At 41.7% G+C, this 22,555-nt stretch overlaps 2 protein-coding genes and 1 long non-coding RNA gene across 4 annotated transcripts; all 3 read left to right on the plus strand.

The window, feature by feature from the left end:
• The first annotated feature begins 12,926 nt into the window (after nucleotides 1-12,926).
• On the plus strand, nucleotides 12,927-14,160 carry LOC145004735 (uncharacterized). The gene is made up of 3 exons (XR_013662431.1): nucleotides 12,927-13,494; nucleotides 13,670-13,831; nucleotides 13,912-14,160. It is a non-coding gene; the product is annotated as an uncharacterized LOC145004735 (long non-coding RNA).
• Nucleotides 14,161-16,495: 2,335 nt separating this feature from the next.
• LOC145004734 (uncharacterized) lies at nucleotides 16,496-21,082 on the plus strand. 2 transcript variants are annotated; one of them, XM_078963718.1, is made up of 5 exons: nucleotides 16,496-16,683; nucleotides 17,332-17,469; nucleotides 17,877-18,409; nucleotides 19,958-20,667; nucleotides 20,742-21,082. In XM_078963718.1, the coding sequence occupies exons 2-4, from the start codon at nucleotides 17,455-17,457 to the stop codon at nucleotides 19,992-19,994; spliced, it is 585 nt and encodes a 194-aa protein (XP_078819844.1). In that variant the 5' UTR covers nucleotides 16,496-16,683; nucleotides 17,332-17,454; the 3' UTR covers nucleotides 19,995-20,667; nucleotides 20,742-21,082. The 2 variants fall into 2 exon arrangements, with proteins under 2 accessions (XP_078819844.1, XP_078819843.1); XM_078963717.1 differs by lacking the exon at nucleotides 17,332-17,469 and having other exon boundaries at nucleotides 16,499-16,683.
• LOC145007104 (uncharacterized) lies at nucleotides 20,064-21,332 on the plus strand. The gene is made up of 3 exons (XM_078966093.1): nucleotides 20,064-20,667; nucleotides 20,742-20,968; nucleotides 21,327-21,332. Exons 1-3 carry the CDS (start codon nucleotides 20,064-20,066, stop codon nucleotides 21,330-21,332), a joined length of 837 nt encoding a protein of 278 aa, XP_078822219.1.
• The last annotated feature ends 1,223 nt before the right edge of the window (nucleotides 21,333-22,555 follow it).

Below are 22,555 nucleotides of genomic sequence, written 5' to 3' on the forward strand. Positions count from 1 at the left end.
GACTAGCGCTATTTTGTAGCTCATGTTTGAGTCCAACCGTTGTAGGGTAGGATCTCTCATTCGAAGAATTATCTAGCCTGAGTAATATGTGATAGTATTCGTAAGCTAGTTAGGGGAAGAAAGTAGGGACTTCTTATGCAGCTGATGGCGGAGAGTGGGATGGTGATTAACCTAGGGCAAGCCTAGGATGAGAGTAGCAGTAGAATGGGCTTGGTGGAGTCGAGGCAGTTCTTGAGGAAAGTACGGATAGATGTGGAAGGTAGTATGTGCCCGTACTACTGAAAGCAGAGGATCCGTACTCGAATCGGTGAAGGCTGAGACAAGACTATGGAACTTGTAGTAGATGTGATCCCTCGAGTTATATTAGTATTATGACGTTTTTCATTATGTGTTTTCAGAATGGTGGTTTTATGCCCTAGACCAACAGTCGGCAGTTTAGGTGCCGGAGAGGGATCAGGTTTAGGCTCTGGAGTTGAGCACTTGGATGAGTAGATTAGAGAGTTCATCTCCTCAGAGATCACGCGTACCATACTTGAGCAGACTCATATGATCTTCGGTTCAATCAAGGAGGGTATTATGGAGCTTATGGATGAGAGATTCAGTGCGTTTCACAATGAGGTGGCGGCCATGATGGGGTCGTGCACGCTCACGTTTATAGAGTTTAGAGCATGTGGAGCTCCTGATTACCAGGGGGCTCGAGAACCCAGTGCTAGTACCAGATGGTCGGAAGATGTCGCCAACGCATTTCGCACCAGCAGGTGTCCCGAGGGGGACAAGGTTAGGCTCGCGTCCTGTCTTCTGAAGGGCAGGGCACGTGACTGGTGGGAGGAGGTCGGGAGAGCCATTGGAGACGAAACTATATTGGATGCTATGACCTGGAGTGATTTCACGACTAGGTTTAGAGTTGAGTTCACACATGTTATTGAGATGCAGTAGATTGCTAGGGAGTTTAAGGACCTCTAGCAGACGACAAAGACTGTGGCAAAGATTACCACCAAGTTTAGGGAGAGGGCCCTTCTTGTTCCACAGTATGCGGCGAACGAGGAGATGAAAAAGGCCCGATATCATGAGATGTTGCGGAGTGATATCCGCCATTTTGTGAGTCGATCCAGCTGCAAGACGCTGGAGGATATGATAGCGAGGGCTCATGAGAGGGACATTGACCTAGAGATGGAGAGGAAGAGGAAGCCAGAGGTGACGTCTGGCGCAACAGGTACAGACAAAAAGCCCAAGGTGTTTGATCACAGGTCTAGGGGATAGCAGAGCCACAGTCGGTGTGGCAAGTGTGGCAGATTGCACGATGGAGTGTGCAAGGCAGGGAGTTCCGGCTGCTTCAAGTGCGGTCGGACCGGGCATATGAGCAGGGATTGTACGACTACGATCACCACCATAGCATCTAATCTGATTTGCTTTCATTGCAATCAGAGGGGACACAAAAAGTCCTAGTGTCCGAGTTTAGCATTAGCAGGACAAGTGGTGGCACCTGCTCCTGCTACCCTGAGGATTACAGACGGCTGACAGGGTTGGGCCGAGGCGCCAGTGGTGAAGAACAGAGCCTTCTAGTTGATAGCAGAGGAGGCACGAGCGACTCCTGATGTGGTTGCAGGTATGTATTTTCTCCATCATCTTTTTATTTTCACTGTTTAATTCTTATGTTTATGTGGGTCGTTCTTAGTGAACGACATCTCAATTATGGTATTGTTTGATTCGGGGGCTACCCGATCTTTTGTGTTGCTCGCTCTAGCAAGCTGTTTAGCAGAGCTCTGGGGGAGCTGGATCGCCCACTCGACGTCGAGATAGCTGATTACAGGACTGTCAGGGTCACGAGGGTTCATAGAGGATGTACGCTTCAGTAATTTGATGAGCAGTTTCCAGTGGATCTGGTTCCTATTCCCCTGCGAGGGAATAAGGTTATAGTAGGGATGGATTGGTTGAGCCCCAATAGAGCAATATTAGATTGTGAGCAGCAGTTGGTTAGAGTTCGTACGTCCAATGGGGGAGGGTTAGTGATTCAGGGAGAGAGGCCACAAAATGAACCAATTTTCTGTTCTACAGTGAGGGCAAGACGCCACATTCAGCAGGGCTGTGCACAATATGTCGCATATGTCGTGGATACCCGGGATAAGGGTAAGGTGACAGTTGATGATGTACCATTAGTATGAGAGTACCCAGATGTATTTCCGAAGGATTTTCCTGGGATACCTCCGGAGAGACGTTGAGTTCTGGATTGACCTGGTCCCAGGTGCGGCTCCGATAGCCAAGGCACCGTATCAGTTGGCTCCTCTCGAGATGCAGGAGTTGTCTACAAAGTTGCAAGAGCTGCTAGACAAGGGTTTTATCAGGTCGAGTTGTTTGCCATGGGGAGCCCCGATCCTGTTTGTGAAGAAGAGGACGGGTCGCACCGTATGTGCATAGACTACCGGGAGCTGAATAAGGTAACAGTGAAGAACCGTTACCCACTCCCGATGATAGATGATTTGTTCAACCAGCTTCACAGAGCATCTTGGTTCTCCAAGATTGATCTACGGTCTAGTTATCACCAGATGCATGTCAGAGATGATGATGTGCAGAAGACCGCTTTTAGGACCCGTTATGGTCATTATGAGTTTGTGGTGATGCCGTTTGGGCTCACCAATGCTCCAGCCGCGTTCATGGATCTCATGAACTGCGTATGCAGGCCAATCCTGGATCGGTCTGTGATAGTATTCATTGGTGACATCTTGGTGTATTCCAAGAGTAAGGAGCAGCATGAGGAGCACCTGAGGGACGTGCTAGAGACCTTGAGGAAGGAGAGAATTTTGGCGAAGTTCTCCAAGTGTGAGTTCTGGTTGTGCGAGATGCAGTTTCTGGGACACCTTGTCAACTAGAAGCGTATATTAGTCGATCCGACCAAGATACAGGTCATGATGCAGTGGGAGGCCATGAGTTCTCCATCTGAGATTCAGAGCTTCCTAGGTTTGGCAGGGTATTACCACTACTAGAAAAACAGCCTTTTACGACGCTCATTGCGCGTCGTAAAAGGCTCAGACGACGCACAAATGTGCGTCAAGGAAGGCCCTGACATAAAGAGAAACGACGCGCATTTACGACGCGCGTTTACGACACACAATGCGTATCAAGGAAGGCCCTGTCATAAAGGAAGACGACACGCATTCGCGTGTCGTAACCTTACGACGCGCGTGTTAATGACACGCAATGCGTATCAAAAAAGCCCCTGTCAAGAAAGGCCATGTCATAAATGAAGATGAAACACATTTTTGCGTATCGTAAATTTAAATATTTAAAAAATATATATATTTATATATTTATTAATTTTTAAATTAAATTTGCATTTAATGTGTCATAATAGAAATAAAATACCATATACAAAAAAATACAATCCATTGAATAAACTTTAATGTCATACAATTCTATTTCTTACAATATATAAATTTGCATTCATCTAATCTACTCTATGTTTCATACTAACAATTGAAATGAAGAATACAACACTTGCATTTTCAGCATCTTATCTCTTTCGGCTTGAGCTTTCTTTTCCACTTCTAACTCGAGAGCTATTCGCTTTCATCAACCCTGTAAACACAACACAACGATTTGAGGACACCACACTGCCATGGTTATTGAAAGAGCCAAGTGTAATTGTAACGACTCGTTTCCGGTATGTTAATTAATTGTTAATGGTCTAAGTCTTCAAGAGGGACTCGGCGAGTTCTAGCCTGACTCGCCGAGTTGGGTCGCGCATTTTGTGCACGCGGGAGCCGGCGACTCGGCGAGTCCATATCCCGGACTCGGCGAGTCCGTCCGTCTGGGTGAAACCCTAAATCCCCGGGTTTGCTCACTATTTAAACCCCATTATAGCCTTATTCTCGCCACTTTCACCCTGAGAGCTCTGTGAGAAACCCTAACCCTTCCATTTGAGAGCTTATAAGTGATTTAGTTCCATTTTGTGAAGGTGTGAAGAAGGAGAAGAAGAAGGAAGCAAGGAAACGAGTTGTAGTGCAAAGATCCAAGGTCAAATCTAAGCTTATTGAGGTATTTTCGGAGTTCCCTTCTGGTTACATGCTTAAACTTCCATTAGAGCTCTTTTAAGGGCTATTTGATGTTGTTCCAAGCCTTATGTTTGCATGAATGTGTTAATAAGTCGAAATACCTTTGGATCTGAGCGTTGGGGTGTTGTAGAGCCCAGATCTACTGTCTTTTTGGAGCTACATTGCATATTAGCCATGGATCTACTCTTGTTGTGCATCTTTTAGTCTTATTTCCCTTATTCATGAGGTTGTGCACGTAAAGTTGGAAACTTTACGTGGTAACACAGCTTATTGGACCTAGATCTATCATTTGCATGTGTTGGATTCAAGAGAAATCGAGTAAAAATATGTTGCATGGCGGCGACTCGGCGAGTCGGAAGAACGACTCGACGAGTCGGGTCGCGAGTCCTGAGTTCTTCAGTTTTATCAGTGTCGAGTGGACGAGGCGAGTTAGGGAGTGGACTCAGCGAGTTGAGAGTAGACTCAGTAATGGAGGGACTCGGCGAGTTTGTTCATACAACTCGGCGAGTCCAAGGCAATCTTCTTGGGGATCAAGAACAACTCGTCGAGTCTGTTCATCCGACTCGGCGAGTCGGATGAAGATCATCTGAGTTCTTGGATCCAGAGGGTACTCGTCAAGTCGATGCCACACTCGACGAGTACCAGCGTGTAAGAGTTGAGAGGAAAGTCTAGGACTCGGCGAGTTGGGTATCCCGACTCGGCGAGTCAGCCCTGAGTAAGTTGACTTTGATCAAGGGTAAAAGAGTCATTTTACCCCGAGTGTAGTGTTAGTGATTGATTGAATGTGTTTATGGATTTGTAGCCGAGGAGATTCAGGAGCAGCAGCCGCTAGCTTACGAGGTGAGTTTCCTTCCAGTAGGGACGGGTCTAAGGCCACAATGCCGGCCCGTTCAGTTAGTAGTAGTTCCGGACTTCAATCCATGTAGTAGTTAGTATGTTTGATGCCTTCGTGGTTCAGACATAATTTATGCGCTATGTGTATGTGTTTATGTTCCGGGCTACGGCCCGATGCAGTATGCAGTATAATTGTTATGATATGCTATACTATGCTCAGTCAGTTCCGGACCTCGGTCTGATGCAGGGGACACGGTCCCAGTCGGTTCCGGACTTCGGTCCGATGCAGTTAGTTCCGGACTCTGGTCCGATGCAGTTAGTTCCGGACTTTGGTCCGATGCAGGGGACAAGGTCCCAGTCAGTTCCGGACTTCGGTCCGATGCAGTGGGAAGGCCCAATATGTGTTTATATGCTTTGTATGGTATGTGGTAATTTGGGGGAGCTCACTAAGCTTCGTGCTTACAGTTTCAGTTTTGGTTTCAGGTACTTCCGCAAGCAAAGGGAAGAGCTCGGGGTGACGGCATTGCACACACCACCGCCTCAGCTTTAGTCTGGGATTGATTTAGTTGTTGATTTGATGTAGTATGATACAGTTTCCGCACAGTACTTTATTATATTTTGGGACATATCACGCATGGTTTATTTATATGATACTCTGATTATAGTTTTGATTATATTAAAAACAAAAAATTTTGGGTCGTATTTTTGGTCGTTTCAGTAATATTGAAATATTGGAGACCATGTGGTATTGATTATAAGAATATTGCATGCTAGAATTGAGTTGACAGCAGTAGGATAGCCTGTCTAGGTTATGCCTGATAGTATGAGCTTAGCATCCTATGCTAGTACAGTTTCTTGTTATAAGAATAGTTTGCGTGAGTCTGTTTCCCTTGTCTGAATGTTGCTTGCTTTGTGCTTAGTGGGGTTCCGAGTAATGGGAGTTAGCCATTAGGTGGACACGTTACACCACATGTAATCAGGTTTGAATAATCCCAGAGTGCTGGAACTGGCCCTACTGCGCAGCTCTTGTTTGAGTCCAACCGTTGTAGGGACGGATCTTTTACTTGAAGGATTATCCGATCCTCATCACATGTGATGGTGTTCAGGTGATGGCTAACTGGAAGTGCGAGGAGACCTACAGCAGCTGAGGACCAGTCGTATTGAGTTCGAGTTTTCTCTAGGGCAAACTATGATGAGAGTAGCAGAGAATAGCAGTGGTAGGAGTAACTTGGGGAAGTCGAGGCAGTTCTTGAGGAAAGTACGGATAGATGTGGAAGGTAGTAGGGGCCCATACTACTGGAAGCAGAGGATCCGTACTCGAATCAAGGAAGGCCAAGATAAAACCAAGGAGCTAGTAGTCGTATCATGATCCCTTGAAATATTTCGGTGTTCTGATGTTGTTGTGATATGTTTCTGAATGGTAGTTTTGCGTCTGAGGCCAGCAGCCGGCAGTTCAGATGCCGGAGGGGGATCAGGATCGGGATCAGACCCGGAGGTCGGAAAGATGGATGAGCAGACTAGAGAGTTCCTTTCTTCTGAGGTTACTCGCATCATACTTGAGCAGACTCCTGTGATCTTCGGTTCGATCAAGGAGGGCATTTTGGAGATGATGGATGAGAGACTGAGTACTTTCCGTACTGAGATGGCGGCCGTGATGGGGTCGCGCACACTCACTTTCAGGGAGTTCAGGGCATGCGGGGCTCCTGACTATCACGGGGCACGGGACCCCATAGCGAGTACCAGGTGGTTGGCGGATGTGGCCAACGCATTCCGCACTAGCAGATGTCCCGAGGGGGACAAGGTCAGATTGGCGTCCTGTCTCCTGAAGGACAGGGCACGAGACTGGTGGGAGGAGGTAGGACATGCCATCGCGGATGATGCGGCATTGGATGCCATGACCTGGGCTGACTTCTCCAGGTTCAGAGCGGAGTTTGCACCAGTCATCGAGGTGCAACAGTTAGCCAGGGAGTTCCAGGATCTTACCCAGACTACCGAGACAGTGGCGGAGATCACCGCCAAGTTCAGGGAGAGGGCCCTTCTTGTTCCACAGTATGCAGCCGATGAGGAGATGAAGAAGGCCCGTTATCACGAGATGTTGAGGAGTGACATTCGTATGTTTGTGAGCCGGTCCAGTTGCAAAACACTGGACGACATGATTGCTAGAGCCAGAGAGAGGGAGATTGATCTCGAGATGGAGAAGAAGAGGAAACCGGAGGCGGTTTCGGGTATAGGCAGTGTGGGCAAAAAGCCCAAGGTTTCAGATCACAGGTCCAGGGGTCAGCAGAGCCACGGTCGGTGTGGCAAGTGTGGGAGGTTGCACGAGGGGGCGTGCAAGGCAGGGAGTTCCGGCTGCTACAAGTGCGGTCGGACCGGACATATGAGTAGGGATTGTACGGCCCCTGCCACTACGGTTACAGCATCGGATCTGATTTGCTTTCAGTGCAATCAGAGGGGACACAAAAGGTCCCAGTGTCCCAGTTTAGCTGCAGCAGGGAAGGTGCTTGCACCCGCCCCTGCCACCTTGAGGATCACGGATGGCCAGCAGGGCCGAGCTGATGCGCCAGTGGCAAAGAGCAGGGCATTTCAGATGACAGCGGAAGAGGCGCGAGCGACTCCTGATGTGGTGACGGGTATGTATATTTCTTTCATCTTTTAATTATTAATATATCGTTTGAATATTATTTGATGGTACGTTTTATTTAGGGTCGTTCTCGGTGAACGGCATCCCTGCTTTGGTATTGTTCGATTCGGGGGCCACCCGATCATTTGTATCGCTTGCGCTTAGCAAGAGATTTAGCAGAGCTCCGGGGGAGCTGGGTTGTCCATTAGAGGTTGAGATAGCAGATGATAGGACCGTGAGGGTCGACAGAGTATATAGAGGGTGTTCCCTTCAGATATTTGAGGAGCAGTTTTCAGTGGATTTGGTTCCGATTCCCCTGCGCGGGAATAAAGTTATTGTGGGTATGGATTGGCTAAGCCCCAATGGGGCGGTGATTGATTGTGAGCTTCAGCTAGTGAGGGTTCGCACTCCCAGTGGGGGAGAGATAGTGATCCAGGGCGAGAGGCCCCAGCGAGAATTGACCTTCTGCTCTGCCGCTAGGGCGAGGCGCTACGTTCAGCAGGGTTGCGCCGGTTATGTAGCCTACGTCTTGGATGCCCGGGATAAGGGCAAGACGACGATCGATGATGTTCCTATTGTTCGAGATTACCCGGACGTGTTTCCTGAGGATTTGCCGGGGATACCTCCTGAGAGGCAGGTTGAGTTCAGGATCGACCTGGTTCCTGGTGCGGCTCCGATAGCCAAAGCACCATATCGACTTGCTCCCCCTGAGATGCAGGAGTTGTCTACACAGCTTCAGGAGCTGTTAGACAAGGGTTTCATTCGGCCGAGCAGTTCGCCTTGGGGAGCGCCGATCTTATTTGTGAGGAAGAAAGACGGGTCGCATCGGATGTGTATTGATTACCGGGAGTTGAACAAGGTAACGGTGAAGAACCGTTACCCACTTCCGAGGATAGATGACTTGTTTGATCAGCTCCAGGGAGCGTCTTGGTTCTCCAAGATCGACCTACGCTCCGGTTACCACCAGATGAGGGTCAGGGATGAGGATGTACAGAAGACTGCTTTCAGGACCCGGTATGGTCATTATGAGTTTGTGGTGATGCCATTTGGGCTCACCAATGCCCCAGCCGCGTTCATGGATCTCATGAACCGCGTGTGCAGACCGATGCTGGATCGGTCAGTGATCGTGTTCATAGATGACATCTTGGTATATTCCAAGACACAGGGGCAGCACGAGGAGCACCTGCGGGAGGTGTTGGAAACTTTGAGGAGGGAGAGACTTTTCGCTAAGTTCTCCAAGTGCGAGTTCTGGTTACGCGAGGTGCAGTTTCTTGGGCATCTCGTTAACCAGAAGGGTATTTTGGTTGACCCGGCCAAGATCGAGGCCGTGATGCAGTGGGAGGTCCCGAGGTCTCCATCTGAGATTCGGAGCTTCCTAGGATTGGCAGGGTATTATCGGAGATTTATTCAGGACTTCTCCAAGATAGCAGTGCCGCTCACCCGACTAACCAAGAAGTCGGTGGTTTTTCGTTGGGGGCCTGAGCAGCAGGCGGCGTCCGAGACTCTCAGGCAGAGATTGTGCGAGGCTCCGATTCTTACCTTGCCAGAGGGTGTTGAGGATTTCGTGGTCTATTGTGATGCTTCGATCACGGGTATGGGAGCAGTGTTGATGCAGCGAGGCCATGTGGTGGCTTATGCCTCGAGACAGTTGAAGCCTCACGAGGCTAATTATCCTACCCACGACTTGGAGCTGGGGGCAGTTGTATTTTCCCTCAAGATTTGGAGACATTACCTTTACGGGGTCCGCTGTACTATCTATACGGACCATAAGAGTTTACGATACCTTATGGATCAGCCGAGTTTGAACATGAGACAGAGGAGATGGTTGGACGTGCTGAAGGACTATGACTGTGAGATCCTGTATCATCCAGGGAAGGCCAACGTGGTGGCCGATGCCCTGAGCCGTAAGGTGTCGGCGGCCCCTATCAGGGATTTATGTATGAGGATGACGGTGATCACTCCTTTGTTGGAGCGGATCAAGGAGGCTCAGATGGAGGGTCTCAAGGAGGAGAGGCAGAAGTGCGAGAGGATAGTGGGCCGAGTAGCTTCGTTTGATTACGACAGTCGGGGTTTGATGACGCTTCATGGTAGGGTGTGGGTACCGTACTGGGGTGGGGTACGGCAGGTATTGATGGACGAGGCTCATAAGTCTCGATTTTCTATCCACCCAGGGGCGACGAAGATGTATCGAGATCTTTGACCTGATTATTGGTGGCCCTGCATGAAGCGGGACGTCGCTTGGTACGTTGAGAGATGCTTGACCTGCCGGAAGGTCAAGGCGAAGCACCAGAGACCTCACGGCAAGATGCAGCCGTTGGATATTCCCGTGTGGAAATGGGAGGATATCACCATGGATTTTATCACCAAACTTCCCAAGACCGCACGTGGAGTGGATTCGATATGGGTAGTGGTGGATCGGTTGACGAAGAGTGCCCATTTTATTCCGATCCAGGAGAGTATATCGGCGGAAAAGTTAGCCGATATCTATGTGCGAGAGATTGTGGCACGTCATGGAGTGCCGGTATCGGTGGTGTCGGACCGGGATGTTCGCTTCACATCCAGATTCTGGAAGCGATTCCACGACGAGATGGGTACTCGTCTCCATTTCAGCACCGCTTTTCATCCTCAGACTGACGGGCAGAGCGAGAGGACGATTCAGACTCTCGAGGACATGCTTAGGGCATGTGTTCTAGATTTTGGGGGCAGTTGGGATACGTATCTTCCCTTAGCGGAATTCTCGTATAACAACAGCTATCACGCGAGCATTGATCGACCTCCTTTTGAGATGTTATATGGCAGGAGGTGCAGGACCCCGATTTGTTGGGGCGAGGTCGGTCAGCGGGTCATGGGGAGCACCGAAGTGGTGCTCAAGACGACGAAATTGATCCAGTAGGTCCGTAGTAGACTTCAGACTGCGCAGAGTCGGCAGAAGAGCTACGCCGATAGGAGGCGTTCAGACTTGGAGTTCCAGGTGGGAGACATGGTTCTTCTAAAAGTCTCACCTTGGAAAGGTGTCATCAGGTTCCGGAAGAGGGGCAAATTGGGCCCCAGATTTATTGGTACTTTCAGGGTTTTGGCCCGGGTGGGTCGGGTTGCTTACCGGTTAGATCTTCCTGAGGAGCTCAGTTTGATACACAACACCTTCCACGTGTCGCAGTTGAGGAAGTGTATAGTGGACGAGACAGCAGTCGTTCCCTTGGAGGACATACAGGTGGATAGCGGCCTGAATTATATCGAGAAGCCGATAGCAATTTTGGAACGGAAGACCAAGACCTTGAGGAACAAGGTAATTCAGCTGGTAAAGGTGCAGTGGCAGCACCGGAAGGGGTCTGAATGGACATGGGAGGCTGAAGAAGAAATGAGAACGCACTACCCGGAGTTATTCGCAGATCCAGCCGTAGCAGACTTCGAGGACGAAGTCTGAGTCAAGTGGGGGAGAATTGTAACGACTCGTTTCCGGTATGTTAATTAATTGTTAATGGTTTAAGTCTTCAAGAGGGACTCGGCGAGTTCTAGCCTGACTCGCCGAGTTGGGTCGCGCATTTTGTGCACGCGGGAGCCGGCGACTCGGCGAGTCCGTCCGTCTGGGTGAAACCCTAAATCCCCGGGTTTTCTCACTATTTAAACCCCATTATAGCCTCATTCTCACCACTTTCACCCTGAGAGCTCTGTGAGAAACCCTAACCCTTCCATTTGAGAGCTTATAAGTGATTTAGTTCCATTTTGTGAAGGTGTGAAGAAGGAGAAGAAGAAGGAAGCAAGGAAACGAGTTGTAGTGCAAAGATCCAAGGTCAAATCTAAGCTTATTGAGGTATTTTCGGAGTTCCCTTCTGGTTACATGCTTAAACTTCCATTAGAGCTCTTTTAAGGGCTATTTGATGTTGTTCCAAGCCTTATGTTTGCATGAATGTGTTAATAAGTCGAAATACCTTTGGATCTGAGCGTTGGGGTGTTGTAGAGCCCATATCTACTGTCTTTTTGGAGCTACATTGCATATTAGCCATGGATCTACTCTTGTTGTGCATCTTTTAGTCTTATTTCCCTTATTCATGAGGTTGTGCACGTAAAGTTGGAAACTTTACGTGGTAACACAGCTTATTGGACCTAGATCTATCATTTGCATGTGTTGGATTCAAGAGAAATCGAGTAAAAATATGTTGCATGGCGGCGACTCGGCGAGTCGGAAGAACGACTCGACGAGTCGGGTCGCGAGTCCTGAGTTCTTCAGTTTTATCAGTGTCGAGTGGACGAGGCGAGTTAGGGAGTGGACTCAGCGAGTTGAGAGTAGACTCAGTAATGGAGGGACTCGGCGAGTTTGTTCATACAACTCGGCGAGTCCAAGGCAATCTTCTTGGGGATCAAGAACAACTCGTCGAGTCTGTTCATCCGACTCGGCGAGTCGGATGAAGATCATCTGAGTTCTTGGATCCAGAGGGTACTCGTCGAGTCGATGCCACACTCGACGAGTACCAGCGTGTAAGAGTTGAGAGGAAAGTCTAGGACTCGGCGAGTTGGGTATCCCGACTCGGCGAGTCAGCCCTGAGTAAGTTGACTTTGATCAAGGGTAAAAGAGTCATTTTACCCCGAGTGTAGTGTTAGTGATTGATTGAATGTGTTTATGGATTTGTAGCCGAGGAGATTCAGGAGCAGCAGCCGCTAGCTTACGAGGTGAGTTTCCTTCCAGTAGGGACGGGTCTAAGGCCACAATGCCGGCCCGTTCAGTTAGTAGTAGTTCCGGACTTCGATCCATGTAGTAGTTAGTATGTTTGATGCCTTCGTGGTTCAAACATAATTTATGCGCTATGTGTATGTGTTTATGTTCCGGGCTACGGCCCGATGCAGTATGCAGTATAATTGTTATGATATGCTATACTATGCTCAGTTAGTTCCGGACCTCGATCCGATGCAGGGGACACGGTCCCAGTCGGTTCCGGACTTCGGTCCGATGCAGTCAGTTCCGGACTTCGGTCCGATGCAGTTTCCGGGCCCCGGCCCGATGCAGTGGGCAAGGCCCAATATGTGTTTATATGCTTTGTATGGTATGTGGTAATTTGGGGGAGCTCACTAAGCTTCGTGCTTACAGTTTCAGTTTTGGTTTCAGGTACTTCCGCAAGCAAAAGGAAGAGCTCGGGGTGACGGCATTGCACACACCACCGCCTCAGCTTTAGTCTGGGATTGATTTAGTTGTTGATTTGATGTAGTATGATACAGTTTCCGCACAGTACTTTATTATATTTTGGGACATATCACGCATGGTTTATTTATATGATACTCTGATTATAGTTTTGATTATATTAAAAACAAAAAATTTTGGGTCGTATTTTTGGTCGTTTCAGTAATATTGAAATATTGGAGACCATGTGGTATTGATGTCTGACAAACTTAAGCATTAAGCTCCAAAATCCTGCACCACCCAAACTTAAGCATTAAGCTCCAAAATCCAATCCAACAAATTCAAAAAAAAAAAATTAAGAGACATACTAACATCAACAAGACCCTCTTGGATAAGCAATTCAGAAAGCTCATCTCCTTTGTTATTGTTGTTCACACGAGCAGCAGCTTCAACCACAGATGAGAACACTACATATGGCGACTCGTGGTGTTCGATCTTCTTAGCCAAATCCCGCAGGTTCAACTACAAACAAAACACATCAGTTTCAGTTTCAAATACGTCATTTGTCATTTTTACGAAACTTTTCAAACAAACCTGAGGAGCACTCGAACTATCATTTATGCTTCTAGGTTGAAGCGGTGGTTGTTGAGGCATGTTTAAACCAGATCCCCCACCACCAAAAGTTTGGGCAAAAATCGGCATCATCTGTTGTTTCATACCCGACAGATCAAAACCACCACCGCCACCACCACCACCCATACCGAAAAACATGTTGCTCAGATCTTGATTCCCATCAATCTGTTGAGCAATTTGATTTATCGTGTTCATCATTGCAGGGTTCTGAGTTAGTTGACCCAACATGTTCCTCAATACATCCGGTAGAGTAAAAATGTTGAGCATTTATTTTAATGTATAATCATTTGGCATTTGTAGGTACAAGCTGTTTAGTCAAGCATTTGCATGTGATAGGACTTAAGAGTGTCAATTTGCGTTCCAATAGAGTAAAAATGAGAGTTTATTATTTATGATTTGTTTTTTATTTTTTGTTTACAGGGCTCTGCATTTAAATGTGAACAAACTCACGGAGGAGTTGGGCAACGAAAAGAGATGATTGATTCAACAAAGGTAGAAGACATAAAGAACGAAACGTGAGACCTGCTTTTGTTTATCTTCAATGAATATTACAGAAAAATTGAACTTAAAGAAAATCCCAAGGTTATTTCAGGCCCTGTAATTATATTATTAGTTCTATTTCTAGGAATTAATGAAAATATCAATTCATGATTCCATTTCAGATAATGAAATTGGCTACACATTTAATGATGGTCCAAAAGCATGGATATTTCAAAGGGAAAGTTGGTAAATTCAACAAAGACTTAGTGCAGTCCACCTTAGCGTTCAAGGTGGTGAGAGTTGGGACTTGACAGCTTTGAAGCTATGATATCACATAAAGAGACCTAAAGCAATATTTGTTATAAAAATAAAGTATTTGATTTGGTGGAGAATTTGTATAAAGGGGATAATTATCCAAATGCTTTTGAATATTTAGTTTCTCTTCAAAGGGGTCTATCATTTAGCAGGTAAGGTTTTTTTTTTTTTTTTTTTTTTTTTTTTTTTTTTTTTTTTTGTTTTAATTAAATCTTGAATACAACTTTCATATTTAGTTAATCACAATATTGTGTTACTAAATATGTTGTACATGAACTAAATCAATTCAAGAATTTCCTAGGCCATCTTTATTGATTCAGTAAGGTAAGTATATTGCTATTTGATTACTTTATTTGTATTCACATATCTTACTTTTTTGTTATGATTTTGCGATGATTGCTCCCCATGCATGAGGAGATGTTCTTATTTTGTGTTCAAAGACGATGTAATCACCAATCCCGGTTTGGCTTGAAACTCCAGACAAGAGACCATCAAGTGCAGGATTTGCCACCATCTGACTCATGATTGCAGTAGGATCCATCTGGCCAGCTGGACTAGAAGTAGGCGACGCATTAACAGGAGGCACAGGGGCATTACTAGTAGTAATCACTTCTGGTTTTGTCTGCCGACTTCATCTCTAATATCACATCACATTCATAGAACAAGTCAAACAATGGTATATTGGTCATTTTTAAAAAAATATGGAACAAGTGCACACACCTTGGGTTGTAAACCTCCTATCCCAAGTCAAATAGGAACGGTTGGAGCATTTGTTGAGTTATCATTGGCTGGAGTTGATGATGAAGTAGAAGCATCATTTTGAACCTCACTTGCAGACTTTGTTGCACTGCTACTGGTAATGGCAATGGTGTTTCAGCACCTTCTATATCCTGCTCCATAGTCAATACTAGATTAGTGGCATTCTTGTAATTATAAAGTCGATAAAAAAATTGAAAACATACCGTTCTAGTCTCAGATTCAGACACACTTCCATCTAGTTGGCCTGGATGTACAAATATCAAACTTTACACAAATCATTTAGAAAAAAACACCAATTAAACATGTTACGCATATGACGTAAGAAACATGTGTAATAGATGAATTTTGATAGGTTGATGTGGTAATATTTTGGATTTTCTATTATCCAAATATAATTTTCTAATTTTTCTCATCGCTTTCACGTTTTATAGATTTTGTAGTATTATTTGAACCTGTAAAATAGTAGAAAACAATTTAAAGTCATATTTTATGATATAAAGTTAAATATATTTAATTTTTATTTTATTTAATTTTATTTTTTAAATAATAAATAAATAAAACATATAATCAATGCAAAATAAATTAAGAAAATTACCGCATTGGGTACAATGAATAAAAATGTATAGTAGGTGTACGGTGAGATGATGATGTTGTATATTGTTTTTTGGATTTTTTTTTTTTATTCAAATATGACTTTCTGTTTTTACTTCTCTTTCTAGCGTCTGTTGCATTCATGTCATTGTTTGGTATGTAATGATAGTAATAGAATACAGTTAAAAAGAAAATTAATAATTTGAAACTAACTATTACAGACGACTGGTAGGTCATGTAATATGTATAAACTTGAATACATGAATTGATTAATAATGTGTAGCAAAAAAAACCGGATCCGGAAGACCGGAACCGGTTAGAGTTTTTATGGGATGATCATATTAACGGGTTGGAATCATCTATTCATTTACCAAATATTAAATCTGGTTAGAAAATCCCATTTTGGACCAAGCGGTTAATTTAAAAAAATAATAATAATTTATAAAAACAACCAATAAAAGGGTTAGATTACTCAATTTCGTTGGTGTATGTGTGTGTATGTATGTGTTATATATATTTACCCTAATAAATAAGAATGATTTTGCCACTTGTCATTTTCACATTCAATTGGCCACATGTCATTTTATCATAATTTTGAGATATATTTATTTTCCACTTGTCATTTACTTCATTTTTCATTTCCAATATATCATTAATTTAGTTTCCATAAATTAAACACTATTAATTTCAAATTTCAAATTCTAAATTTTAATTTCAATTTCAAATAAATTTAAAGTTTAAACCTTTGTGTTTAACATTTTGTTATAATTTATCCATTTGGTATACAAATCTAATAACTAAACACATAATTTTAATTTATTTATTTTTTGCATGTTTTTTTCTCATAATTTTCAGTTATTTTAAATTTCAAATTCAAATAAAATTTTCATCTAATCGTTTATATTAACATTTTGTTTTAATTAACCCGTATAATATACGGGTCTCACAATTAATATATATATATATATATATATATATATATATATATATATATATATATATATATATATATATATATATATATATATATATATAACATGATTTCAACAAAATAAAAGAATGGAATCAGTTGTATTTTTTTTAAAATATGGGGACTAAATAAAAACTTTCTCTTGATGGAAAATAGATAACTGAAAAGGAACATACCTTCAGACGATGGATGCCCTTGTGCAGAATCGGAAGAACAGTGGTCGAAGGAGGTTCGATTTCCTGCGATTACAGAATGAAAGCGGGGAACTTTTGGCTAATATTGAACCAATGAAAGGCTTCTTAGCATGCGATTTCAACAGGTTAAAAAATTAGGGCTTTTTTTAGATTAAGATGCAAATTGCTTGAAATCAGGCGGAATACTTTCTCCTTATTCAATTATGAGGTCATAACACTTCTTTATGTATGTGTAAAAATAAATCCTAAATATCTCTCTAAAAATTTTTAGTTCCCGCTAGTGTAATTTCATTTTTGGGTTTCAAACTTCCCGCTTGTGTAATTCAATTTTTAAAGGGGATAAGGAGAAGAGTCTGATGTGATTAGGGATGATATACGTTTTTTTGTTTGATATTAGATACAAATTTTTCTATTTTGTGAATTAGTCACTAATCTGTTAGTTTTAATTTTGCTCAAAAGAGAGATGTGTGTATGAAAATTGCGAAGGGTAGAAACTTTGCTAAATCTGAGTAAATTCATGAATGCCATCAATTCTGAATTCACTGTTTGACCAAAAGTAAACAACCTTTATGTTTTTTTAAAAACTTTTTTAGGGGGTAGTATAATAGAAACAATTAACGACGTGGTTCTCTACATACCTTCAACACCCTTTTTCTCAATCTTCAAAATACCCAAAACCCATTTTGGCTCCAAATCAATGATTTGACCAAAAGTCAACATCTTTATATGTATTTTTTTAATCCTTTTGCTTACATGTCAACTTCTATTCCAAGGCATAAAAGTGGCGCGTGTCTTCAAATGGAGCCAGTGACATGGTATACATTTAATCATTTCTACTCCAATGGATCGATTTTCAATATTCATGTTTCCTTCAAACATGTCTAAATTTCTGTTACATGGTTGTACACAAGGTTAGTATCATAAATAAACAAGAAAACAATGAAGAAAATGTGTTTATAATAACATCCGTTGGTTTGTCTACCTTTTAGCTCTTGCCAGATGAGAAACCAAAACTTACTTCACTTGGGAGAAAGGAAACCATTAGAATTTTACCAATTTACATGTATTTTTTAATCCTTTTCCAGAAGTTCTTACTGTAAAATTACCTATTTACCCAGGTTGTTAATATGAAAAAACATTGAAATTGATTTGTAGTCAACATGACCTTCTTCATTATTGGAGGGTAGTTTGGACTTTTGATAAATAGTCAGGATCTCATAATTATTGAAGGTTATTTTGGACATTTGGAGAGAACACTATCTGTATGTATTTCATATTATAAGAGAAGACTAAGAGGGTGTTTGTTTTTTCTCTGCAGGTCTGCGTGACCTTTTCTGTCTGCGAGGCGCAGACCACGCGCAGACATAATGGTTTGCAGTCTGTTTGTTTTTCTGAAGTGCGCAGACATAAAAACGTCTGCGCGAGGTCTTCACCACACAGATATGGGATAGCATCTTCTAAAGTCTGCAAGCCCTTTAACCTAAAAAAAACGCGTCTTTTTTTTTTTTTTTTGCTTCCGCCTCCAGTCCTCGTCCAACCCTCCCAGAAAAAACCCTCGATCGATCGATCGTACTCCACCTTGCAGCGACCACCACCGTCGCAACCCTCCTCTCCGATCAAAACCATCGATCACCGCCTTCCTCTCCGATCCGGCGTCCTCCGATTTTCCGACCATCACAGTCGATTGCAGCAGCCGGCGAACAACAAGGTCACAGCGACAGCTTCAACTAGCGACCAAGCGACGACTCCTCCCCTGCTCGCCGCCGTTAACCAGCGCCTCCCCTGTGAAGCCACCGCCCGGAGACCGTCGCCCCCACAGCTACACCGGAGACTTCGACCTCACAGCTACAGGTTCGTTTTTTTTTTTTTTTTCCTGCTGTCAATCTTCCTTCTTCTCCCGACTTTCTGTTATTCCCTTCTTATCCGTTGCATTGAAGCTATAGTTCAGAATTTATGTTAATTGATGCATAACTCATAAAAGAGTTGTAAAATAAAAACATTTGTAATGAAAGTAATTTATCTTTGAATGTGAAATTGGATTTGATTTTGAATGAAATACCGAGATGTTAAACCTGTAACATCTCTAGCTTGGTCTGTTTGATCGAAAAAGTCCAATTGTGTATGTGTTTGTGCTTCAATTAGCAATTGAACCTGGATGTTAAACCTGTAACAGTAGCACCCAAATTTTCTGTTTAATTCTGTTATTGTCAAGCCTGGGAATGCCTCTTGTTGTTTTGAATGATGTTCTTATGATGCTTATATGATACCTTGAATGTAATTTAGGTTATGTACACCAACAATGTTAAATTTCCACTCACCCATATTATCAACAATGCTTATAATTAGAATTGATTGTATTACTTAAATATACAGTAATTCAAAGTTGTATATATATATATATATATATATATATATATATATATATATATATATATATATATATATATATATATATATATATGATTATTGATTGTGTATATTTATATGATAGTGTATATGTATATGATTGTTGATTTTGTATGTATATGATAGAAAGCATCAAAAAGAGACATAAGTTTTGTTTATTTGATAGAAGTAAAGTTTTTGTCGTTAAAGTGAAGTTTATTTGATTTATAAAGTTTTTTAGAAAACTTTGAATTAAAACACTCTAATTGAGGTTATTTATAATTGAATAAAAAGTTTCACATTATTGTGATTGAAAATAAAACAAAATTACAAATTTGTTGTGAAAATAAAAACTTTTTCTTGAAATAATGATGTTACTTGTTCACTGTTTATTGTTATTTGGTTATTAGAGATGGGAGAAAAACAACAATGGACCAATGAGCACTTAAAATGCTTATTGGATACTTGTATTGAAGAAGTAGTTAGAGGTCCTTCAGTTAGGTCCTTCAGTTAGGCCCTATAGATCCTTTACGCTTTGTCGCATATCATATTTTTGGAGGAACCATGAACATGAGAGAGATGTGGATGCATTTGCCCGTTGTTCCCGAGATATTACGAGGGTGGCTTGAGATGACGGGTACCAGTTTAGGAGTTTTGAAGGATGGGAAGATTGTTCGATGATTTTTAAGTGTTAAAAGTATTTGTTATGTCTTTTTGCCCTTGTTGGAACTACTTTGTTAAATGTTTTTGCCTTTGTTGGAACTATTTTGTTAGGACTTTTTGCCCTTGTTGGAACTACTTTGTTAAATGTTTTTGCCTTTGTTGGAACTATTTTGTTAGGTCTTTTTGCCCTTGTTGGTACTTGAAATATGATTAATGGAATGTTTATTTGATACTTAAAATATGGTTTATGTAATGTTATTTTGGCTTGAAATATGATAAATGGAATGTTTATTTGATACTTGAAATATGGTTTATGTAATGTTTTTTAAAGTTCTACTTTGTTGATTTTAGGTTCAGATGGATCACGATCAAAAGTTACTTCTCGTAATTCTAATGTACCTATACATCCGTTATTTTTGGAAGAGGGGTGAAACGATTGCGGGATAATGATTCGGAAATGACGGGACACGAATACACATTGGAGTTATTACACCGTAATCGTTTACAATGTGTTGAAGTATTACGCATGTCCCGTGAATCTTTTGTACGACTATGTGTTCATTTTAGAGCAAATTACTCATTAAAGGACAGCAAACATGTATCAGTTGAGGAAAAGATGGCTATGTTTTTGATGATGATCGGACATAATCAACGTTACGTGATTATCAAGCGGAGATTTCAACACTCGAAGCAAACAATTCATAATTTTTTTTATGAAGTGTTGGAAAAAATGATGCTTTTCGCACAAGATGTTATAGTACCAACATCTTTTAATCTGAATCCAAACATTTCAGGACATAATAGGAGGCTACGAAGGGTTTTCAAAGGAGCAGTTGGTGCACTTGATGGCACTTTGATACATGCTGTTGTCCCTGCTAAGAAACAAGAGTTATATAGAAGTAGGGGAAAGGGAGATTGCTACCAAAACGTATTGGCAATATGTGACTTCAATATGATTTTTACATTTGTTGTGACCGGGTGGGAAGGGGTAGCGCATGACTCTAGAATATTATCAGAAGCAGTAGCCGATCCACAAGCATCATTCCCGTTTCCACCACCAGGTAATTTTTTGTTTTTTTTTTTAATATTTTCATTTTAATTTGAAAATTGATTAGTGTTTTGCATTTTTTTTTAGACAAATATTATCTTTGCGATGCCGCGTATGCACACACTCGAGGATTTATGGCCCCTTATCGTAATGTGAGGTATTGGCTTGGAGATTTTCGTCAAAGATGTGCATTGACCAATAAAGAAAAATTTAACCATGGACATGCAAAACTTCAGAATGTCATTGAGCGTGCTTTTGGTGTTTTGAAAGCACGCATCCCTATATTGAAGAGGATGGCACCATTCCCTAAATTGGTATTAATGGAAGAATGTCTAAAATATGTTTCATTATGCGTAAAAAAAACATTATCTATGATAAATATCAAAAAATATTACATTTATATTTTACAAAAAAATACTAAACTTCTTTTAGCCTATATATATATATATATATATATATATATATATATATATATATATATATATATATATATATATATATAGGCTAAAAGAAGTTTAGTATAAACTCGTAAACAATCTTCTATTATATGTGTTTAGGATTATTTTTGGAGTCAAATTGCCATAAAACCTAATGTCATGGGTTACTTTGTTCCACTTTGTATTATATTTAGCTTTTTCTATGTACATTGCATTATGCCTATTGATTTTATAGATGTAATATAATCATCTTTTGTGATTTTGGTAACAGCAAGGAGATATCATAAAAATATGAAGAGTAAATTACTGAAATCGTTCCTGTGGTTTGGTTAAAATTGCACGTTTGGTCCTTAATTTTTTTTTTTTTGCATTCGGATCGTCCTTGTGGTTTGATTTTGTTGCGTTTTTCATCCCTATGGTTTGGTAAAAATTGCATGTTTGGTCCCTAACTTTATGTATGTAAGGGACGAAAAATGAAACAAAATCAAACCACAGGGATGAAAAACGCAACAAAATCAAACCACAGGGACGATCCAAGTGCAAAAAAAGGTTAGGGACCAAACATGCAATTTTGACCAAACCATAAGGACGATTTTAGTAATTTACTCAAATATGAAATATCTTTTTTTTTTGAGAATATTGGTTATGTGATAATTTAAAGAAACAAAAAATAGTAAATTGATAAAACGAAACACAATAAGAGCGTATTGTGAGTTCTATAAAAACAAATGTAACGCCCGTGTTTTTAGACTAGACATTAATATTGACATAATGGTTTAGGTTAACCTTTGTAACTCATTTAGAAGAAATGAAAAGGAATTATGTGAATTATGTGTTTTATGCTTAATTATTAGGGTTTAATTAATTAAACATAAAAATAAGCATCAAAATTAAAGTGTGAGATAAGCCCGATGTCTTTACATAAAGTTGTAGTGGTTGAAACAAGGATTTCGGGGATATAAAGAATACAGAAATCCGAGTTATAACGAAGAAGTTATGACCTGTTGAAGTTTCGCGACAAAACCGACACGGTGCCGAATGTCGTAAAAAGTGAGTTTTTGATAAACTACTTTTTTAGCCTTAGTAATCTAAACGAAATTCGTAGTATTCGTTAAACCGAGAAGTTCGATAAAAAGAACGCCCAAATTTGACTTCGTATGATGAAGTTATGATTTTTCGAAGTTTCAGCTTAGCAGTAGACAGCTAAAAACTCAAATTTTAGATCGAGTGATTTTTAGCCGACACAACCTAAAGAAGAATTGAAGGTATCATCATTAGGAGCACAATGGTAAAAAGTCTGACGAAAACGGACGGCGGATGAAGAAGTTATGAATTTTTAACGGATTTCCTGTCCCGGTCTGTTAAAAATAATAATATAAAAAATAAATTCAAAATTAGCCGACGAAGTCTAAACGGAAGTTGTAGAGAGTAATTTTAGCTACACGTGCATATAAAGAACGTCAA

This window comes from Lactuca saligna, chromosome 7 (assembly GCF_052625555.1).
Source record: "Lactuca saligna cultivar CGN05327 chromosome 7, ASM5262555v1, whole genome shotgun sequence".
Lineage (NCBI taxonomy): Eukaryota > Viridiplantae > Streptophyta > Magnoliopsida > Asterales > Asteraceae > Lactuca > Lactuca saligna.

Coding starts and splice junctions, on each gene's coding strand:
- LOC145007104 (XM_078966093.1), top strand. CDS start 20,064: ATGACGGGACACGAATACACATTGGAGTTATTACACCGTAATCGTTTA. Junction 20,668..20,741: donor ATTCCCGTTTCCACCACCAG/GTAATTTTTTGT, acceptor ATTTTTTTTTAG/ACAAATATTATCTTTGCGAT.
- LOC145004734 (XM_078963718.1), top strand. Junction 18,410..19,957: donor CTTCGACCTCACAGCTACAG/GTTCGTTTTTTT, acceptor TGTTGATTTTAG/GTTCAGATGGATCACGATCA.